Source organism: Papio anubis, chromosome 15 (genome assembly GCF_008728515.1).
Source record: "Papio anubis isolate 15944 chromosome 15, Panubis1.0, whole genome shotgun sequence".
Taxonomy (NCBI): Eukaryota; Metazoa; Chordata; class Mammalia; order Primates; family Cercopithecidae; genus Papio; species Papio anubis.
This window is the reverse complement of record NC_044990.1, coordinates 59,094,593-59,118,381: the sequence shown is the minus strand read 5'-3', so window position 1 is coordinate 59,118,381 and position 23,789 is coordinate 59,094,593. Positions and strand designations below refer to the sequence as shown.

General features: G+C 37.6%; 1 protein-coding gene, 1 long non-coding RNA gene and 1 pseudogene across 2 annotated transcripts in view; 1 reads left to right on the top strand and 2 right to left on the bottom strand.

Annotated features, from left to right (window-relative positions):
• The window catches only part of LOC101019605, a 187,832-nt gene extending 164,384 nt beyond the window's left edge, over positions 1 to 23,448 (bottom strand). Inside the window, exon 1 of the long non-coding RNA XR_002518445.2 lies at positions 22,853 to 23,448. This is a non-coding gene — a long non-coding RNA (uncharacterized LOC101019605). The remainder of the gene's footprint in view (positions 1 to 22,852) is intronic.
• LOC101018782 (40S ribosomal protein SA-like) lies at positions 3,754 to 4,778 on the top strand. Its single transcript, XM_003913978.4, has one exon. The coding sequence runs from the start codon at positions 3,825 to 3,827 to the stop codon at positions 4,710 to 4,712; it is 888 nt and encodes a 295-aa protein (XP_003914027.2). The 5' UTR covers positions 3,754 to 3,824; the 3' UTR covers positions 4,713 to 4,778.
• LOC110740411 lies at positions 3,765 to 19,959 on the bottom strand (annotated as a pseudogene).
• Positions 23,449 to 23,789: the final 341 nt, after the last annotated feature.

Below are 23,789 nucleotides of genomic sequence, written 5' to 3'. Positions count from 1 at the left end.
CAGAGGAATGTGAAAGGACTAGACTGGCTGAGTCTTCTAGCCTACATCTTTCTCCTGTGCTGAATGATTCCTGCCCTCAAACATTAGACTTAAGTTCTTCAGCTTTTGGACTCTTGGACCTTCGACCACAGACTGAAGGCTGCACTGTCAGCTTCCCTACTTTTGAAGTTTTGTGACTTGGACTGGCTTCCTTGCTCCTCAACTTGCAGATGACCTACTGTGGGACTTCACCTTGTGATCGTGTGAGTAAATACTCCTTAATAAATTCCCCTTTATATATACATCTATCCTATTAGTTCTGCCCTCTAGAGAACCCTGAATAATACAACGGTAGGGCACCAAGTGGGTTCTTGGAGTCCCCAACTCCATGACTCTTAGACTGCATTTCTGGACCTGCCCTGGGCCAGAGGAAAACTCACTGCCCTGATGGGTGAGTCCAAGGCCCGGCAGCATTCATGACAAGCTGACTTAAAAGACCTTGGGCCTTAAGGGAATATCAGCAGTAGTCTGGCAGTACTCCTCCTGGCGTGTTAGTGGCTACAACGTGAGGCTCCTCTGCCTTTAGAAAGGGGAGGGAAGAGTGGGAAGGACCGTATCATATGGTTTGTCAGCTCACCTGCAATACAACAGGACACCAGATAGAATTATAAGGTTTTTGACTTTAGTCCCTGACTCCTAGATGACACCTCTGGACCTACCCGGGGCTGAAGGGACCTCAGCGCCCTGAAGGGAAGGACACAGGCCTGGTTGGATTTGCCACCTTCTGATTATAGACCCCAGGGCCTTGAGTGAATATAGGTAGTAGCCAGGGAGTGGTTACAGCAGGCCTTAGGTAAAACCCAGTGCTGTGCTGGCTTCAGTTCTGACCCAGTATAGTCACAGTGGTGGTGGCCACAGAGTGCTTGTGTCACTCTACTTCCAGCTTTAGGCAACTCAGAACAAGGAGAGAGACTGTACATTTGAGAGAAAGAAATGGAAGGAAACAAGAGTCTCTGTCTGGTAATCCAGAGAATTCTTCTGTATCTTGTCCAAGACCATTAAGGCAGTACCTCTACGAGTCTGTTAGAACCACAGTGTTACTGGGCTTCCAGTGTCCCCTAAAGGAGATACATCTTCAATCACAACACCCAAGTTTTTAAAATATCTGAAAAGCCTTCCCAAGAAGGATGGCTATAAATAAGCACAGAGAGTGAAAACTAAAATACATACCTAACCCTTCAATGCCCAGACACCAAGAACATCTTCTAGCATCAACACCATCCAAGAAAAAATAACCTCACCAAATGAACTAAATAAGGCACCAAGGACCAATCCAGAAGAAACAGAGATATGTGGCCTTTCAGACAAAGAATTCAAAAGAGCTCTGTTGTAGAAACTCAAAGAAATTCAGGATAACACAGAGAAGAAATTCAGAATTCTATCAGATAAATTTAACAGAGACTGAGATAATTTTAAAAGAATCAAGCAAAAATTCTGCAGCTGAAAAAAATGCAGCTGGTATACTGAAGAATGCATCAGTCCTTCAATAGCAGAATGGGTCAAACAGAAGCAAGAATCAGTGTTATTTGAAAATACACAGAGGAGCCAGCTGAGGTGGCTCATGCCTGTAATCCTAACACTTTGGGAGACCAAGGTAGGCTGATCACTTGAAGCCAGCAGTTCAAGACCAGCATGGCTAACATGGTGAAAACTCATCTCTACTAAACATACAAAAATTAGCCAGGTGTGGTGGTTCATGCCTGTAATCCTAGTTACCTGGGAGGCTAAGGCACAAGAATCACTTGAACGTGGGAAGTGGAGGTTGCAGTCAGCTGAGGTCGTGTCTCTGCACTCCAGTCTGGGTGACAGTGCAAGGCCCTGTCTCAAAAATTAAATAAATAAATAAAATAAAATAAAGAAAGAAAAAGAAAATATACAGAGGAGACAAAAAATAAAATAAAATAAAAAACAATGAAGCCAGCCTACAAGATCTAGAAAATAACCTCAAAAGGGCAAGTCTAGGAGTTATTGGCCTTAAAGAGGAAGTAGAGGAAGAGATAGGGGTAGAAAGAAAAGACAGTAACAGAGAACTTCCCAAACCTGGAGAAATATATCAATATCCAAGTACAAGAAAGTTATAGACTATCAAGCAGACCTAACCCAAAGAAGACTGTTTTAAGGCATTTAATAATCAAACTCCCAAGGGTAAAGGATAAAGAAAGGATTGACTATAAAAGCAGCAAGAGAAAAGAAACAACTAATACACAATGACTCCAATATGTCTAATGGCAGACTTTTCACTGGAAAACTTACAGGCCAGGAGAGTGGCATAACATATTTAAAGTACTGCAGGAAGAAAGCTTTTACTGTGGAATGGTATAGCCAGTGAAAGTATCTTTCAAACATGAAGGACAAATAAAGACTTTCCCAGACAAACAAAAGCTGAGGGATTTCACCAATACCAGACCTGTCCTATAACACATGCTAAAAAGAGTACTTCAATCAGAAAGAAAAAGGCATTAATGAGCAATAAGTAATCACTTGAAGGTACAAAACTTCCTGGTAATAGTAAGTACACAGAATTTTGTATTTTACAAACACAGAATATTATAACACTATAACTGTGGTATATAAACTACTCTTAAGTAAAAAGACTAAATGATGAACCAATCAAAAATAATAACTACAATAACTTTTCCAGACACAGTCAATACAATAAGATATAAATAGAAACAACAACAAGCTAAAAAGCAAGGGGATAAAATTAAGTCATGGGGTCAGGCATGGGGGCTCATGCCTGTAGTCCCAACACTTCGGGAGGCTGAGGTGGGCAGATCATGGGGTCAGGAGTTTGAGATCAGCCTGACCAGCATGGTGAAACCAGTCTCTACTAAAAATACAAAAATTAGCCAGGCGTGGTGACTAATGCCTATAATCCCAGCTACTCAGAAGGCTGGAGGTGGAGAATCACTCTGGAACCCAGTGTGAGGCTGGAGGTTGCAGGAGGCCGAGATCACGCCACTGTGTTCCAGCTCATGACAGAGCAAGACTCGTCTTCAAATAAATAAATAAATAAATAAATAAATAAATAAATAAATAAATAAATAAATAAAACTAAGGCATGGAGTTTTTATTAGTGTTCTTTTTCCTTGTTTGTTTATGCAAATAGTGTCAAGTTGTTATCAGGTTAAAATATTGGGTTATAAGAGCATTTGCAAGCCTCATGGCAACCTCAAACCAAAAAAGAAACATAATGGATACACAAATTTTCAAAGCAAGAAATTAAATCATATCACTAGAGAAAATCACCTTCACCACAGGAAGACAAGAAGGAAAGAAACAAGGAAGAGAAGACCACAAAACAACCAGAAAACAATAAAATGGCAAAAGTAAGTCCTTATCAGTATCATTGAATGTAAATAGACTAACCTCTCTAATCAAAATACATATACTGACTGAATAAAAAAAACAAGACCCATTGATCTGCTGTCTATGAGAAATACATTTCACCTATATAGACACACAGAAACTGAAAATAAAGGGATACAAACAGATATTCCATGCCAATGGAAACCAAAAATAAGAGTAGGAGTAGCCATACTTACATCAGACAAAATAGACTTCAAGACAAAAATTACAAGAAGAGACAAAGAAGATCACCATATAATGGTAAAAATGTCACTACAGCAAGAGGATATAACAATTCTAAATATACATGTACCCAAAACTAGAGCACCCAGATGTATAAAAGAAATATTATTAGAGGTCCTTTCCGCGCTACCTACAGAGGGGTCCATATGGCGTTGTTCTGGATTCCCGTCGTAACTTAAAGGGAAACTTTCACAATGTCCGGAGCCCTTGATGTCCTGCAAATGAAGGAGAAGGATGTCCTTAAGTTCCTTGCAGCAGGAACCCACTTAGGTGGCACCAATCTTGACTTCCAGATGGAGCAGTACATCTATAAAAGGAAAAGTGATGGCATCTACATCATAAATCTGAAGAGGACCTGGGAGAAGCTTCTGCTGGTGGCTCGTGCCATTGTTGCCATTGAAAACCCTGCTGATGTCAATGTTATATCCTCCAGGAATACTGGCCAGAGGGCCGTGCTGAAGTTTGCTGCTGCCACTGGAGCCACTCCAATTGCTGGCCGCTTCACTCCTGGAACCTTCACTAACCAGATCCAGGCAGCCTTCCGGGAGCCACGGCTTCTTGTGGTTACTGACCCCAGGGCTGACCACCAGCCTCTCACGGAGGCATCTTATGTTAACCTACCTACCATTGCTCTGTGTAACACAGATTCTCCTCTGCGCTATGTGGACATTGCCATCCCATGCAACAACAAGGGAGCTCACTCAGTGGGTTTGATGTGGTGGATGCTGGCTCGGGAAGTTCTGCGCATGCGTGGCACCATTTCCCGTGAACACCCGTGGGAGGTCATGCCTGATCTCTACTTCTATAGAGATCCTGAAGAGATTGAAAAAGAAGAGCAGGCTGCTGCTGAAAAGGCAGTGACCAAGGAGGAATTTCAGGGTGAATGGACTGCTCCAGCTCCTGAGTTCACTGCTACTCAGCCTGAGGTTGCAGACTGGTTTGAAGGTGTGCAGGTGCCCTCTGTGCCTATTCAGCAGTTCCCTACTGAAGACTGGAGTGCTCAGCCTGCCACGGAAGACTGGTCTGCAGCTCCCACTGCTCAGGCCACTGAATGGGTAGGAGCAACCACTGAATGGTCTTAAGCTGTTCTTGCACGGGCTCTTAAGCAACATGGAAAAATGGTTGATAGAAAATAAACATCAGTCTCTTAAAAAAAAAAAAAAAGAAAGAAATATTATTAGAGGTAAAGAGAGAGATAGTCCCCAATACAATAATAGCTACAGAATTCAACCCTCAAGTTTCAGCATTGGACAGATCTTTCAAACAGAAAATCAACAAAGAAACATCAGACATAATCTGCACTATAAACCGAATGGATCTAATAGATATTTACAGAACATTTCATCCAAGGACTGCAGAATAAACATTCTTTTCCTCAACACATGGATCATTCTGCAGGATAGACCATATATTAGGTCATAAAACAAGTCTTAAAACATTAAAAATATATGTATCAAGCCTATTGTCTGACCACAATGAAATAAAACTAGAAATTAATAACAGGAAATTTGGAAAATATATAAATACATGGAAATTATACAATATTCTCCTGAATGACCAGTGGATCAATGAAAAAATTAAGAAGAAAATTGAAAAATGTCTAAAAACAAATGATAAAGAAAACACAATATACCAAAACCGATGGAATACAGCAATAGCAGTACTCAGAGGGAAGTTTGTACCTACAAGTGCCTACAACAAAAAAATAAGAAAAACTTCAAAAAATCAATCTAATGATGTATCTTAAAGAACTACAAAAGCGAGAACAAACCAAACCCAAAACTAGTAGGAGAAAAAAAATAATAATAAAGATCAGAGCAGAAATAAATGAAATTGAAAAAAATACAAAACAAAAGATAAAATTGTTACAAAGTTGTACTTTTGAAAAGTTAAACTAAATTGACAAACCTTTAACCAGACTAAGTAAAAAAGAGAGAAGGCCCAAATAAATAAAATCAGAAATGAAAAAGGAGACACTACAACTGATACTGAAGAAATTCAAAGTATTATTATTGGCTACTATGAGCAACTATATGCCAATAAATTGGAAAATCTAGAAGAAATGAACAAATTCCTATATACATACAACTTACCAAGATTGAATCAAGAAGAAATACAAAACCTGAACAGACCAATAACAAATAATGAGATTGAAGCCATAATAAAATGTTTCCCAGTAAAGAAAAGCCCAAGACCTAATGGTTTCACTGCTGAATTCTACCAAACATCTAAAGAAGAACCAATATCAATCCTACTCAAACTATTCTGAAAAATTGAAAAAGAGGGAATACATCCAAATTCATTCTATGAATTTGGTATCTACCCTGATACCAAAACCAGACAAAGACATATCAAAAAGAAAAAAAAAAAGAAAGAAACTTCAGGCCAATATATCTGATGAATACTAATGCAAAAACCCTCAACAAAATGCTAGCAAACCAAATTCAACAACATATTAGAAAGATCATTCATCACAACCAAGAGGGATTTATCCCTAGGATGCAAGGATGGTTCAACACACACAAATCAGTCATGTGATGATACATTGCATCAACAGTACTAAGGACCAAAACCCATATGAGCATTTAAATTGATGATGAAAAAGCACTTGATAAAATTCAACATCCCTTCAGATAAAAACCCTCAAAACACTGGGGTTAGAAGTAACATACTTTAACATAATAAAAGCTACATATAACAGACTCACAGCTAGTATCCCATTGAATGGAGAAAAACTAAAAGCCTTTCCTCTAAGACCTGAAACACAAGTATACCACTGTCATCGCTGTTATTCAACATAGTACTGGAAATCCTAGCCAAAGCAATCAGACAAGAGAAAGATAGAAAGAGCATTCAAAGTGGAAAGGAGGAAGTTGATTATCCTTGTTTGCAGGTGATATGATCTTATATTTAGAAAACTCAAAAGACTCCACAAGAAACTTACTAGAACTGATAAAGTTGCAGGACACAAAATCAACATACAAAAATAAATAACATTTCTATATGCCAACAGTGAACAATGTGAAAAAGAATTTTTTTAAAATACCATTTACAATAGCCACACATAAATTAAATACCTAGGAATTAACCAAAGAAGTAAAAAATGTCTAAGATTTCACACCACCAAGAATATTTCCTCTGAGGTTCTACTAGTCAAGTTAAGGACATAACTTGTGTCCTTTCTCTTTATTTTTTTCTCCTTTTTCCTTCCAAGCTGTGTTTGTGATTCTCCCTTGCACAATTATTCACTTGGTAATGGGCTATGGCAACAAATAGATTCTCAAGCCTAATGGCATTACCCATTCAGGGCTCAACATCATTTCAGTCTAAGAAAGTATTTCATTAGGGGTTTAGGATTCCCTAGTTAGGAATCCCCCGAGGCTATCAGAACGATTAAAACAAGATCTGTGGTTTAGACTTTCTTGTAAGGGAATCAGTTGGGCTCATTCTCATCAATCCAAAACAGCTTCTTTACCCAGACCTACTCAGCTATTGCGTAGCCTCTTCTCTTAGTGCTAATAGATTTTCATTTTTCCTGGTTCCTTTCATTTTGTGTTTAGAATGAGAGATAAATGTACACTAAGGTGGTGTGGGGTTTGGAGGCTCACTTACTGGAATTCTTGAAGTCAGGCTTTGCGTGTACTTCATCCCTATATGTCTTGTAGAAATAGTACACTGTCTTAGACAGTATATGTGCTCAATGAATATTAATTTAAACTGTGAGTTAAGGCCAAGTGGGTTAGGCAAAGTGAAAATATACATAATGTGGAAAATTTTAAAAAGGATAGTATTACACTTTTGGATACTAACTTAAGCAAACAGTATCTTACACAAGTGGATGTGTTCTGGGGGCAGATGCCTATAACAGATTAGGACCAGAGACTTTGTTAAGTGTCTCATTGTATTTACCATTTATACAAACCTCAGCTATTCCATTTAATTGTGCAAATTTTCTCGACATAAAAAATAAAATTAGTGTTACTGGTCCAGTATGAGTAGATTTAGATTTTCCTGTTATTCAAGTATATTTTCTCATCTGGTGTTCACAAGCTGCATTTTCTAAGGGACGATGTCAGATAAGGGTATATTCAATAACTGTGGAACACAGTAGCAGATTAAGGTGCACCAACAGATAGAATCTCGGTCCATGAACCTGGGATTTGCAACTACTGAATTAAACAATGCAAATGCTTAGTTTAACATGGCAGGACATATTTCTTGGAAATATTTTTTTGGATGATTGGTTTCTTCACACACAAAAAGACAATTATTTCCTAGAATATTTGGTTATTTTTTAACTTTCTCATAATTGATTATATATAATAAACAAGAACACATCACATGCATAGCTTCAAAATTTACAACAAATTACAGGCTTTTTAAATGTTGGAATTTATCTATATTTTCATGAAAATAATTACAATTTGGCTATATTTTATCACATGGTGCAGTTAAAAATTAAGCAAAATTAGTCTTGTTATATTACACTCGTATTACTTACTACACAAAGTATATCACACAGATCATACTTTGTTATGACTATAGAGAAATTATGCCTACTGTGTTTACTGCTGTAACACAGTAATTCCATGAGCGTTTCAGAGTCCCTTTGGGAATTCCTCATAGTGACATGACATCCCAAACTGCCAGAACCCACATTTGGATATGTATGATTTTGCTTAAAAATATGTTAAATTTTATGTAGTCAAGCAGTTCTCCCTTTGGCTACTCATCTGAGGAGTCCCAGGAAATTATGCATTTCTATTCTAGGGCTGGAACTATTTACCCTTTGAAAGAAATATAAGGAAATAAAATAAACTCAAGTTGCCTTTAAAATTATACTTTAAAGGCAATGTTACCCACACAGAAGATCTTCAGTAAAGCAACTAAATGCCTATTTAACACTTATAACATGTTAAGAGATTTATTATTACCTATATCAATAAAGGATTGAAAAATATCTTAAAAGTCTTCTTCAAGTTACAACTTGATTTGGATTATTTAAGCAGAATCCAATGAAAACCTGTTCTATTTGTAGGAATTGCTGACAAAGACTATTTAACAAATTCCTCTTAAAGAAACTGGTCAGATAATTGTTACTGTGATTTAATATACAGCTTTCAGTATGTTTCTTGATAATTCTGAGTGAAAATGAAGATAACTGATTACCAATCTCTGCACAGAGTTTCAATTGACATTCAGACTAAGTAACTTTTCAGCCTTCTGCTTTTCCATTAATAAACTCAAATTCTTTTCTCAAAATCTATTTGCCCAATTCTGTCATGTGAGAAAATGGAGTAGGCAAACATTTCCCTATTCTTCCACAATGTACAACTAAAAACCCTGGCATTGTTACACAAAAGCAAACAGAGCAAGCCTGATAAATAGGAAAAAAAAAAGTCAGAACAGCTAGCAGCTAGGAACATAAGGACGCAAAGAACACCATGATGGTGAGTTCCTCACATGTATCCCAGACTTGGAGCTGAAGAAGCTGGCAATCCAACAGACACGGGAAAAGTGAAATAAAATGAAAGCCACAGAAAAATCTTACTCTTCCTAAACAAACAAAACAACACCAATAACAACAACAAAAAAAAAGAAAAGAAAAGAAAAAAAACAGAATGGGCAACTTAGCAAGACACCTTCAGCAATAACTGCTTGACTCAAGCCAAACGTCAAAAGAAAAATGGTAGTCTTATCCCCTTCCTCATCAACAAAGTCAGAGAGAAGAATCTGGCTATCTACTCCCATCTATTAATAGTAATAATAAGGTGTCCCCTCCTCTATCTGCTGAGGGTGGTGCCTGAAGGGGTTAGTGGAGAGTCAGTATTCTCACCACCTCCTTGACAAATGAGGTCACTCTCTCCACGGTGTCAGTAGAGGAATGTGGGAGCAGTAAAGAGGCACTCCTAGCCATCTTAGCCAGAAAAGTATGAGTGGATTTCACTTGGGGAGCCAGAATTCCCATCTCTGCCCAGCAGTAATGAGAAACTTTCCCCAGATGTTATTAGGCTGAGTAGGGAGCCTAGATTTCCTCTCTCACCTAACAGCACTTACAAAGCAACAGCATTGATTCCCCCTCTCCAACTGTCCCCTGAAAGAGTGGTGTCAAAGAAGTCAGCTAAAACAAAGATTTAAATAAGATCCAGAGTATCATACATAATAACAAAAGCTTCCAAGTTTCAAACAAAAGTCACTGATTACTTTAAGAATTAGAAAATTATCAAAGTGAATGAAGAAAATATTAATAGAAGTCAATGCTGATGAGAGAGATATTAGGATTAACTGACAAAGACTTTACAGCAATCATTATAAAATTGCTTCAATATGCAATTATGAACATGCTTCGACCAATTAAAACACATAAAGACTCAGCAGAAAAAAAAAAAAGGACATCTCAGCAAAGAGAGAGAAGATATAAAGAATACTAGATAGAAATTTAAGAAATGAAAAATATGATTGTTTTTAAAAATATAAATGGATGTGTTCAAAAACAAAATGGAGAGGGAAGACAAAACAACTAATGGACTTGAAGATAGAAAATATAAATTGTCAAATGTGAGCAACAGAAAGAAAATATACTAAAAATATAAAATAAACACAGTCAGAGGGACTTGTGGGACAAAAAGAAAAGAGCTAACATTTGTGTCATCAGAGTTCTAGGGGAAGAGAATAAGGAATGTGGAACTAAAAACTTAAAGAAATATGTGAAAAATATTTCCAAATTTGGCAAAAGAAATAAATCTACATAATCAAGAAGCTGGATGAATGACAACAGTATAACTCAAAGAAATCACAGCAAAACACATAATGCTCAAACTTTGGAAAATAAAGACAAAGAAAAATCTTGAAAGCAATGAGACAGAAACTACACTTTAGGGAAAAATAATTTGAATTACAATGGATTTTTTTATCAGAAACCACAGAGGTTAGAAGGAAGTGACACATTTTCTAAGAACTGAAAAAAAAATAAACTACTAACCCAGAACTCTATAGTCAGCAAAATATTTTTCAGGACTGGAAGAAAAATCAAGGTATTCTCAGATGAAAACAAAAAAAAAGAGAGAGAAATTGTTACAATCAAACCTACCCTGCATATCAGATCCTAATAATCTTAACTCAGGTACTGTCTTTAGCATCCCACTATCCTCCCTACTCCAAGCCAGAGCCTATGTAAACAGAGAAAAGAGTTTTTCACCCTTCTTACTGAGAATACACATAGAAGTATTTTATGTGTCACTATAGAATTGATTATATTTATATGTGTTTAAATAAACAATAGTGTATTTATTTATTTATTTATTTTTGAGATGGAGTCTTGCAGTGTCAGGATCTCGGCTCACTGCAACCTCTGCCTCCTGGGTTCAAGCAATTCTCCTGCCTCAGCCTCCCAAGTAGCTGGGACTACAGGCATGTGCCACCACATCCAGCTAATTTTTGTATTTTTAGTAGAGACCAGGTTTCACCATGAGGCCAGGATGGTCTCGATCTCTTGACTTTGTGATCCAATCCACCCACCTGGCCTCCCAAAGTGCTGGGATTACAGGAGTGAGCCACTGTATCCATATTTTAAATGTTGGTTTTGTCACTCTCAGTTAATCCTTTAGCATATTTGTGAAGCTTAGTGCATCCATTGCTGGTGAGTTAGTGTGATCTTCAGGGGATGTTACAGAACCCTGTTTTTCACATTACCAGAATTATCTTTCTGGACTCTCCAGCAGTGGATCCAAATAAAGATGAAATATTTAAAATACCAGATAAAGAATTCAAAAGGTTATTAAGTTACTTAGGGAGATATAGAGAAAGGTGAAAGTCAACATTAAAAATATTTAAAACAATTCAGGATATGAATGAAAAATTTCTTAAAGAAATAGATATTTCAGAGAAAAAGAAATAGAACTTCTGGAAATGAAAGACACATTTAGGAAACTATGAAATGATGTGGAAAGTTTTAAAAACAAACTAAACCAAGTAGAAGAAAGTATTTCAGAGCTCAAAGATGAGGCTTTTGAATTAACTCAACCAGACAAAAATTTTTTTAAAAAATATTGAAAATAAGTGAATGAAGTCTCCAAGAAATATGGAATTATGTAAACTGGCCAGACCTAAGAATTATACATGTTCCCGAGGGAGAAGAAAACGCAAAAAGTTTGGAAAACCTATTTGAAATAATAATCGAGTATAATTTACTGGATCTTGCTAGAGATTTAGACATTCAAATATAAGGAGCTCAAATGATTTCTAGGAGATTCGTTGCAAAAAAAAAAAAAAAGAGAAATCACCAAGGCATATAATCATCAGACTATCTGGAGTCGACGTAAAGAAAATAACTTTAAGAGCAGTGAGACAAAAATATCAGGTAATCTTTAAAAGAAAATCTATCGAACTACTAACAGATTTCTCAGCAGAAATCTTACAAGCCTAGGAAGGATTTGGGGTCCTATCTTTAGTCTCCATAAACAAAATAATTGTCAGCCAAGAATTCTGTATCCAACAAAATTAAGTGTCATAAATGATGAAGAAATAGCCTTTCTCAAACAAACAAAGGCTGAGGGAATTTGTCAATGCCCGACTAGCCCTACAATAAACATTAAAAGGAGTTACGTATCTTGAAACAAAAGGTTGGAACACAACAGAATGGAACCACTGGAAGCATAAAATTCAAACGGCTTGCAAAACAATAACACAATGAAGGAAACAAAGTCACTAGGTAACAACATGATCACTGGAACATAACCTCACATCTTAATATTAACATTGAATGTAAATGGCCTAAATGTTCAATTTAAAAGATACAAATTAGCAGAATGGATTTTTAAGAATCACAAACCAAATATCTGCTATCTTCAGGAGACAAATCTAAAATGTAAAAGATCCTTACAGACTCAAGATAAAGGGGTGGAAAAAGATATTTCATGCAAATATGAACCAAAGTGACAGAAATTGCTATTCCTAGATAAAACAGACTTTAAAGCAACAATAATTATTTAAGCAAAAAAAAAGACAAAGTCATATAATAATAAAAGGATCAATTCAACACAAATATATTAATAATCTTAACTATATATGCACCTAACTGTAGAGCTCCCAGATTCATAAAGCTATTACTACTAAGCCTAAGAAAAGAGATAGACAGTAACACAATAATAGTGGAGCACTTTGACACTCCACTGACAGCACTAGACAAATCATCAAGGCAGAAAGTCAACAAAGATATACTGAACTTAAACTGCACTCTAGAACAAATGGAATCTAACAGATACTTACAGAACACTTTACCCAAGAACTGTGAACTATACATTCTTCTTACCAGCACATGGAACATTCTCCAAGATAGATCATATGATGGGTTGCAAAACAAGTTTTAATAAATTTTTAAAAATTGAAATAATAGCCAATATCTTCTCAGAGCAGAGCAGAATAAAATTAGAAATCAATTCGAAAAGAAACCCTCAAAACTATACATGTACATGGAAATTAAACAATCTGCTCCTAAATTATTTCTGGATTAAAAATAAAATCAAAATAGAAATTTTAAAAATTATCAAAATGAATGACACTAGTGACAAAAGTTATCAAGCCTGTGGGATACAATAAAAACAGTGGTAAGAGGAAAGTTTACAGCATGGAATGCCTACATCAAAAAGTCTGGAAGATCACAAACTGACAAACTGACAAGCAAATGTCACACCTCAAGGAACTAGAGAAATAAGAACAAACCAAACTCAAAGCTAGCAGAAGAAAATAAATATCAAAGATAACAGCAGAACTAAATGAAATTGAAAGAAAAAAATACAAAAGATCAATGAAACAAAAAGCTGGTTCTCTGAAAGGATAAACAAAATTGATAGACTACTAGCTAGGTTAACCAAGAATAGAAGAGATACTCAAATAAACTCAATGAGAAATAGATATCAGGGAAACCCCACCCCTGATATTCAACGTGGGTTCTTTTCTATTTCCCTAAGCATTGGGTGGTCTGAGAAATAAAGGGAAAGAGTACAAAAGACAGAAATTTTAAAGCTGGGTGTCCAGGGGAGACATCACATGTCGGCAGGTTCTGTGATGTTCCCTCAGCTGTAAAACCAGCAAGTTTTATTAATGATTTTCAAAAGGAAAGGGAGTGTACGAATAGGGTGTGGGTCACAGAGATCACATGCTTCAAAAGGTAATAAAATATCACAAAGCAAATGGAGGCAGAGCAAGATTACAGGACCACAGGATGGGGCGACGTTAAAATTGCTAATGAACTTTCGGGCATGCATTGTCATCGATAACATCTTATCAGGAGACAGGGTTTGAGAACAGACAACCAGTCTAACCAAAATGTATTAGGCAGGAATTTCCTCATCCTAATAAGCCTGGGAGTGCTACGGGAGACCGGGGCTTATTTCATCCCTTTGTTTACGACCGTAAAAGGCAGCTGCCCCCAAAGTGGCCATTTTAGAGGCCTCCCCTCAGGGACGCATTCTCTTTCTCAGGAATGTTCCTTGCTGAGAAAAAGAATTCAGCGATATTTCTCCAATTTGCTTTTGAAAGAAGAGAAATATGGCTCTGTTCCACCCGGCTCACTGGCAGTCAGAGTTTGAGGTTATCTCCCTTGTTCCCTGAACATTGCTGTTATCCTGTTCTTTTTTCAAGGTGCACAGATTTCATATTGTTCAAACACACATGCTCTACAAACAATTTGCACAGTTAATACAATTATCACAGAGTCCCGGGGCGACATACATACTCCTCAGCTTATGAAGATGATGGGATTATGACATTGAAGTAAAGATAGGCATAGGAAATCACAAGGGTATTGACTGGGGAAGTGATACGTGTCCATGAAATCTTCACAATTTATGTTCAGAGACTGCAGTAAAGGCAGGCGTAAGAAATTATAAAAGCATTAATTTGAGGAACTAATAAATGTCCATGAAATCTTCACAATTTATGTTCTTCTGCCATGGCTTCAGCCAGTCCCTCCCATCGGAGTCCCTGACTTCCCGCAACAAATAAAAATGGACACATTACAACTGACACCACAGAAATACAAAAGGTCATTCAAGTATACATAAACACCTCTATGCAAAACTAGAAAATCTAGCAGGAATGGATAAATTTAGAACCTCTTTAGCTGGAATCAGAAAGAAATAGAAATCCTGAAGAGACAAATAACAAGCAGTGAGAGCAAATCAGTAATTGAAAAAACAAACTGCCAAAACACACACAAAAAGCCCAGGGCCAGATGGGTTCACAGCCAAACTCTACCAGACATTCAAAGAAAAACTGGTACCAATTCTACTGAAACTATTCCAAAAGATTGAAAAGGATGGAATCCTCCCTAACTCATTCTATGAAGCCAGTATCACCTTGATACTAAGCCAGGAAAGGAGATAACAAAAAATGGAAACTACAAACCAATATCCCTGATAAATATAGATGCGAAAATCCTCAACAAAATACTAGTTAACTAAATCCAGCAGCACATCAAAAAAGTAATTCTTCATAATCAAGTAGGTTTCATTCCAGGGATGCATGGATGATTCAATATACACAAGATAATAAATTAAGTACATTATACAAACAGAATTAAAACCAAAAACCATATGATCACTTCAGTAGATGCAGAAAAAGCATTCAATAAAATCCTGCATTGTTTTGTGATAAAAATCCTCAACAAACTAGGCACAGAAAGAACACACCTGAAGATAATAAAATCCATATATAAAAAACTCACAGCCTACATCATACTGAACATAGAAAAGTTGAAAGAATTCCCCCTAAGAACCAGAACAAGACAAGGATGCCCACTTTCACCACTTCTATTCAACATAGCACTGGAAGTCCTAGCCAGAGCTATCAGGAAAAAGAAATAAATAAAGGACTTCAGAATTGGGAAAGAGAAAGTCAAAGTCTGTTTGCTGATGATATGATCTTGTAACTAGAAACCCTAAAGACTTCTCCAAAAGACTCCTAGATCTGATCAATGATTTCACGAAAGTCTCTGGTTACAAAATCAATGTACAAATTAGTAGCACTGCTATACACCAACCATGACATAGCTGAGATTCAAATCAAGTACTCAATCCCTTTTACAATATTTAGAAAAAAATAAAATACCTAGGAATATGCTTAACTAAGGAGATGAACAATCTCTATAAGGAGAACTTCAAAACACTGCTGAGAGAAATCATAGATGACACAAACATATGGAAATACATCCCATGGTCATAAATTGGGGGAATCAATATTGTGAAAATGACCATACTTCCCAAAGCAATCTACAGATTCATGCAATTCTAATAAAAATGTTAAATAACAATAGTATTTTTCACAGATTTAGAAAAACAATCCCAAAATTCATCTGGAGCCAAAAATGAGCCTAAATAGCCAAAGAAATCCTAAGCAAAAAGAAGAAATCTAGAGGCATAACATGACCCAACTTCAAATTATACTACAAGGCTACAGTAACCAAGACAGCATGGTACTGGTATAAAAGTAGTTACATAGACCTATGAAACATAATAGAGTACCAATAAATAAAGCCAAACACCTACAACTGGCTGATCTTTGGCAAAGCATACAATAATATAACCTGGGAAAAGGATACTATATTCAATAAACAGTGCTGGGAAAATTGGACAGCCACATATTGAAGAATGAAACTGGATCTTTATCTCTCACCACATAAAAAATTAACTAAAGATGGGTTAAAGATCTAAATTTAGGATCTAAAACCATAAAAATTCTAGATGAAAACCTAGGAAAAACTCTTCTGGACATTGGCCTAGGCAAAGAATTTATGAGTAAGACCCCAAAAGCAAAGGCAACAAAAATAAAAATAAGTAAATGGGGCCTATTAAACAAAAGCTTTTGCATAGCAAAAAAAAAAAAATAGAAAAAGAAAAAAAATCATCAGAGTAAACAGAAAACCCACAGAATGGGAGAAAATGTTTGTAAACAATGTATCCGACAAAGGACAAATATCCAGAACTTATAAGGATCTCAAACAAATCAGTAAGAGAAAAACAAAATAATCCCATTTAAAAGTAGGCAAGGAACATGACTAGAGATTCCTCAAAAGAAGATATACAAATTGCCAACAAACATGAAAAAACTCCTCAACATCAATAATCATCAGGGAAATGCAAATTAAAGCGTAAAAATACCACCTTACCCCAACTGGAATGGCCATTACTAAAAAGTTAAAAAACAATAGATGTTAGTGTTGATGTGAGGAAAAAGGAATGCTTCCACGCAGTTTGTGGGAATGTAAATTAGCACAACCTCTATGGAAAACCGTATTGAAATTTCTCAAAGAACTAAAAGTAGACCTACCATTTGATCCAGCAATCCCACTATTATCTACCCAAAGGAAAAGAAGCCACTGTATCAAAAAGACACCACCAGCACATGTTTGTTTATCACAGCGTGATTCATAATTGCAAAGATACAGAACCAACCTAAGTGCCCATCAACCGATGACTGGATAAATAATATGTGATGTGTGTATATATACACACACACACACACACACACACACACACACCATGTTCAGCTATAAAAAAGAATGAAATGTCTTTGCACAACTTGGATGGAACTTGAGGACATTATTATAAATGAAGTAATTCATGAATCAAAAACCAGATTCAGCATGTTCTCACTCATAAGTGGGAGTTAGGTTATGGGTACGCAAGGACATATAGACTGGTATAATGGATACTGGAGACTCAGAAGTGGGTAAGGTGGTAGGGAATGAGAACTGAAAAACTGCATGTTGGGTTTGATGTTGGGAAAAAGCTGAGTGTTGGGAAGAAAGTTAAGGCAGGGCTTGCATAATGTCCTCTGGAATGTGTCTAGACTTGCTGGCTCCTTGCTTCTAGCCCTCCTAGGCTCCTGGATCAATTGTATTCCCATTATCTCAAGTAGCAGAACATGTTCCATATAAATGCTAAACCATCACAGCTGTAGATCGTGCACCTGCCCTTTTGACCACCACATTCTCACCACCTGTTTCTTTGTTGGATTACCAATAAATAGCATGAACTCCCAGAGCTTGGAGCCTTCGCAGCCTCCACAATTGTGATGGCCCCCTGGTCCCACTTTACTTCTCAAACTGTCTTTTTTCTCAATTCCTTGACTCTGCCTAACTTTGTTGCCCCCACGACCTGGTGTTGGGTCTGATCACCCCAACAGTTTGATGTACACTAATCAGGTGACAAGCACAATAAAATGCTAGACTTCACCACTACACAGTTCATCCATGTAACCAAAAACCAATTGTACCCCTCAAGCTACTGAAATAAAAATACATTAAAAATAAGTAGTCGTTAAATATCCACACTATTCCTGCACTTCACCAGCCCTTACAGCAATCCCCAATATGCAGCCTGTGTCCATGTTCCATAGTCACAGGCTATACTTTACATAGACACACACACACACACGGTATTAGGTACAAATAACAAGTAACAGTCGTCACGAAAATTCAATTTCAATTTGAGGCTATGGTTTCTATGCCTTGGAATGGTTTTAGACTTCAAAACTGAAAAATATTCCTAAAATCTCACTTCCTTAAGACAAAATTTTGATTACATGTTCAGTTTAAGCTTCTGAGTCTAAAAATGGCTATAAGGTAAGTATTTTTTAAAATAGCCAATTCAGTGCAATCTCTCTCCAATTTGGCCAAGTTATGTAGTAGAAATTATTCCTAAACAGACTGAAAATCTATGACGACTTCCAATGGTCTTGCCTACCTTACTGTGTTTATGTTTCAAACAGTCAACAGAGCCTTTACTTCAGAGGTCAGTTGCTTGGCAGTTTTAGCTGCCTCTGTAATAGCCTTGCAATACAGGCCCCTTCTCTTCTTATTCAAGTGTGTCTGGAAGTTTTCTAAAAAGTGAGAAAGGTACAGAAGAGAGAAAAAAAATGCTGGAGAATTGAACCATAAAATACAGTCCTCCTATAGGACTAAAAGGCCGTTATCTTTAGTAAGAACAGGAGCTGGCACCAAGGGAAGTCATGTATCTTGGCCCAAACAATGTCCCCAACACATATGGTCCTGCCATGTGGTATGATGCATTTAGAGACAATTTTGGAAGATTCATTTTCAAGGAATTACTGAAATTTTCCTCTTCCTTTGACGAGAAGGAAGTGAGGATTTGGAAGGTGCATGCATGCTGCCTGGAGGAAAATGAAAGCTTTCCGAGGAGCTACATTCAGAGTTGGATGATTTCAAATCATCTATGCTATCAATGCTACACACTGATGCATGGGAAGTGTCAGATATCTTTTGGTTTAAGTCCAAAGATAATGCTTTTGCTGCCCTTTTTGTCCAATGTCTATGGTTCATCCAGTTCACCAGGAGCATGCATTTCAGTTGGGTCCTGAACCTCTCACTGCTGGCCTCTTCCCGGCCTTTTCAGGGACTCTGATTTTCAGAAGGCCTTTACCTGGTGAGCGCATAGAGGTGCAGCAAGACTGGAGTTGGGGACCATCTCTGCACTCCACACTTCCTCGAGTCCTGTCTTCAGAGAAGAGTCATTTTCTTCATTCCTGTACCTCTGTGTTTTTAAATGAAACCTGGGCAGAAGGGCACCTGACTAGGATTCTGATATTGACCCATGAAATGGACTTTCGAATGTGCATTTTTGGAGTAGAGGCTTCAGTTTGCTTCTCTTATGCCTTTTCCTTGGCAATTTTTGACAATTCCCTGAGCTTTTGCATGATCCATGTTCTTACTCTAGGAGCAGATTTTTAGTACTTAACTGAGCTTTTGACCTATCTACCTGAGCAGAAACATTTACTACTCTGCCTCTTCTGTGAGCAGTATTTGAAACCATAACCACAGAATTTCTTCTCTGGCTTTCATTTTGGGTTTTTCCATCCACTTTATGGCCAGTTTTTACTTTTTTGTTCACAGTAGGTACATTTTCATATCTCCGTTTTTTACTGTCATATTTAGCAGTCACTTGCATTACTACCTTTTCTAATTTTATTTTCAACAACAGCATTTTTTTTTTTTAAACATTTATCACATACGACTTGCCTAGGTCACAGTTTAATGGGATTATTGAAGTGGGTTCTTCCCCAAATATCTTCGTTTGGGTAGCTTAATTTTCTGAGGAGGGGGCTGAGGTACTGATTGGTTAGATGGATTCTGATAGAGCAGGGAGGATAAGGGGGTCCTTCATGGGAAAGAGGTGATGTTTTGGAAGTCCACAGGCTTTCAGGCAAGCTTAGCACACGAGGTAGGGCAGGAAAAAGGTCACTGGGAACAGTACCATTCACTTCACACTTGACTTCCATCCCTTCTTGGAATGTATGAGGTTGAAGCTACATGGCTACGGGTTATCTTTATAGTCCCTTTTGGGAAATACTGTCACAGGGATGCGAGCCCAAACAGCATCACCAGAAGAGCTGTATATGTTTCCCACCAAAAGTTGGGCTATGGCACCAAATGTTTCATGGTCTCTTTTGAACAGATCCACGAGGACCCCGGAGAAGAGCGTCTACCCGAGGAAGGACGACAAGATGAGCACGTCCTCAATGCAGCGTGACCTGCACCTCCGAGCCCGGGGTCAGCTGCGACACCAAGAAGTCCCCGCCTCGCCGCCCCTGCCCGACGGCGGCACGAGTCCCCAGGTGCTGCGGCAGGAGGCATACCGAGTCTCCTCGCATTCCTCAGGAGCTGGGATGCTTCGGAGGCAAGGCAGGCAAAGGCGGGTAAGGTCAGACTCTTGAGAGGCGTGGCTGTCTCAGATCCGTCACTCTCTCCGACAGCTTCCCCTCAGCCTCCAGCTCCGGCCCCTCTGCCTTCAGGCTGCGGGGCAAGCTCCCCGCAGCGGCAGCAGCGGCATTGCCTTAGGAGCGGGCTCCTGGGCGTCGGCCTCACGGTTGGGCACAGACACTTCAGTGGCCATGACTGGGAGGGGATCAGTGCCAGCCTCGCTGCTGGGGACAGATTCTATTCCCAGCCCGGCCTGGCGGGGGCCCCACTCCCTGCGTACGCTGCTGTCTCCGCCGGTGCGGCCTTGGCCGCCATTTTCCTCCCGTTTTTTCCTCCTTCACCTCGGGCTGACCGGGCTCTAACAAGTGGCAAATTCTAAAACCTGGAGTGGACCACACTTGTGAAGCCGCCCACCTCAGAGAGCGCTGCCCCAACAAGTTGGCATGAAACACCTGTTGTATAGATTTAAAAATTAGAATGAAAATGTTTTTAAAACCCAACTGTTAGTATACTTAATGTTGGGTTCTGGCAATGGATTGTGTTTCTTGTTTTTCTATATTTTTCCTTTTCTTTAAAACAGGCATTTGATTTTGTAAGGGAAAAAGTAAACATTATAATATTTGGTAAATATATGCCAACTGTCCGCAGGCCCAGATTCTAGTGTAGGTAGTGTGTGATGGGTAAGTATTTGGCAATGCACAATATGAGTTTGGGAAATCTGCCTACAATGTGATAATCTGCTTAGGATGAACCCTTCATCACACAGAATGAACTCATTATTTTTTAACTTGTTGCAAATTATCTTCCATCTGTTCTTTGTCTGCCCTTCTGATATTATCTTCCTTGATATTCTGTGAGTTTTGTCTGTGTTTTCTACAGCATGATCCTAATATTTTACCTATTGTCTTTCTCACATATGTGTGTGGATGTCTGTGTGTGTGTTTGTGTACGTGTGCATGTACTTGTATGTGCAAATGTGTACTTCTGTGGGTATGTCTGTGTATATTCCTGTCTATATGTGTGTGGTTAAGTGTGTGCATTGTTTTTTTGTTCATGTGTATATATTAATTTTTATTCATCTAATGACTGTTAAATTATTGTCTTCTTATCTATCTTAGTTACCTATATCTTACCTACCTGTTGTACAAAGCACGAATCACTTCATCACTTTCAGAATATTATTTCAGTTAACAAATTCAAATGAACATCTAATCAGGAATATATGCCCAATGCCTAAAACATGCTAGGAACTATGGAAGTTACTCTACTTACCAAGGCTAAAACTTACAGTTTCTGATCTTAAAAAAGTTTATTTTGCCTTTAAACAATGTTTTCTTTCTTTAAATTGGGAAGATATATGACTAAAATGTAATTTATTTTAGCCACTTAACCAAAATTATACAATCCCCCTAAATTTCTCAACATTTATTAAATAAAAACCTAAAATTCCTTAAGTTTTCTAATAATCTGACTCAAGTGTTCTTTTCAAGGTCTCACTGCCACCCCACACTCCCACTTCCTGACTAACACAGGTTCTAGTGGTCCTGAGTAATTCACTGTTTCATAAATATTTATTCCTCCTGAATTGCCTCAAAACATTGAACATGCTATTCTTTTTTGGCCTATCCACTCTCTCTTTTCCAATTTCAAGTCATTTAAATCTGAACCAACTTTTCCAAATGAACACAGAATCCACACAGGAATGTATACCTCCCTAATACTCTTTCTTTAGATTGTACCTCTTGTAACAATTCGCACAGTCTGCATGAGTCAGTAATTAATTCTATGCAGAATGTCAGTGATGTGCTCATCACTCTGTTAGGCGCTAGGAATATGACACTAACAAAAGGTACACTCTTTTCATCCACATGGAGTTTAGAGTCTAGCCGTAAAGGTGGACATTAAATAAATTATTTAAAAAATAAGTACACCATGAAGAGTGAATAAACTCTGAAAAAAGATACAAAATACTATGAGAGCTTGAAAAAAGCATGTTTGTGTTATTTACGTGGAGAAACAGTGCTAGATGGCAAATGCTTTGAGGGGAAAGACCTTCTACATGTTACCTTGTATAAATAGGAAGCATTCAAATAATATTTTAATATTTTAAAGATATTAAGTAGTTAAATATTTAATATTTTAAAGATTTTTTAAAATAAAGCTTAATTCTGTTTATATTAATAAAGTGGAAAGGCTGGTTTTACAATGAGGCTGCTTTTCATATTATTTAACAATGATACAGCAAGCAAAGGAGAATAAGATTCTAATATAACTTCACCATATTTTTTATTTCAGCCATATCATTTTGTGTATATCATACAAATAACTTAGAATAACTTTTTTAGATGATAACCACAATTATTGTTCTGTAACTTTAGAAATAATCTATCCTAAAATAACAAAGATTCTTAGTGAATAAAGAAGATTGACAAGTGCACTTAAAACATTAAAATTATTCTGGGAGTAGACTCAGTCACACTAATTAAATGAACATCATGACCTTACCAGTGTTTGGCCATCCATGAAGCCAGAAATCTCTGTGGATTCAATGTCAACCAAAAGAGCATCCAAGAAAAAGTCCAGCTGTGTGGAGACATCTTTGGACAACACCATTTCTGAAAATATACTCCAATATTAAACTTGATTATATTGCATTTCATATTTTGTTTTGCTTTTAAGACAGAAAAAAAAACAAGTTCAAGCATTCATTTTTTTTGTACAAGATTTTATACAATCATTGCCTGGATTTAATACAAGTGACTTACAATTTTTGTTATCATCAAGCAAAGCTCAAAGAATAATGACAATATACTAGCAGATGGATAGAGCAATTTAATCACCAGACTAGTAATAATTTGATTTCCTGAGTCCAATGACTCAAAATGTGGATGTATTCACTGAGAAATTAGGTGTGAAGTGAAGAGAACTTGAAACCTTAGAGAATAGTTATTTTCAAGGTCTGAATTACTATGTGGTTTCAAACATGCTTCTACCTCTCCCCCCAGTCTCTTCTCGTATTATTTCCATGTATTCTATCAAACCATAAAACACTAGATCTGGGCCGGGCGCGGTGGCTCAAGCCTGTAATCCCAGCACTTTGGGAGGCCGAGATGGGCGGATCACGAGGTCAGGAGATCGAGACCATCCTGGCTAACAGGGTGAAACCCCGTCTCTACTAAAAAATACAAAAAGCTAGCCAGGCGAGGTGGCGGGCGCCTGTAGTCTCAGCTACTCGGGAGGCTGAGGCAGGAGAATGGCGTGAACCCGGGAGGCGGAGCTTGCAGTGAGCCGAGATCGCGCCACTGCACTCCAGCCTGGGCGACAGAGTGAGACTCTGTCTCAAAAAAAAAAAACACTAGATCTGGTTCCTGTCTAACAGATCTTACTGCTTCCCTGCAAAATCTCTTTTTCCAGCATGTTAAAATTATGGAAGAGAAACTAA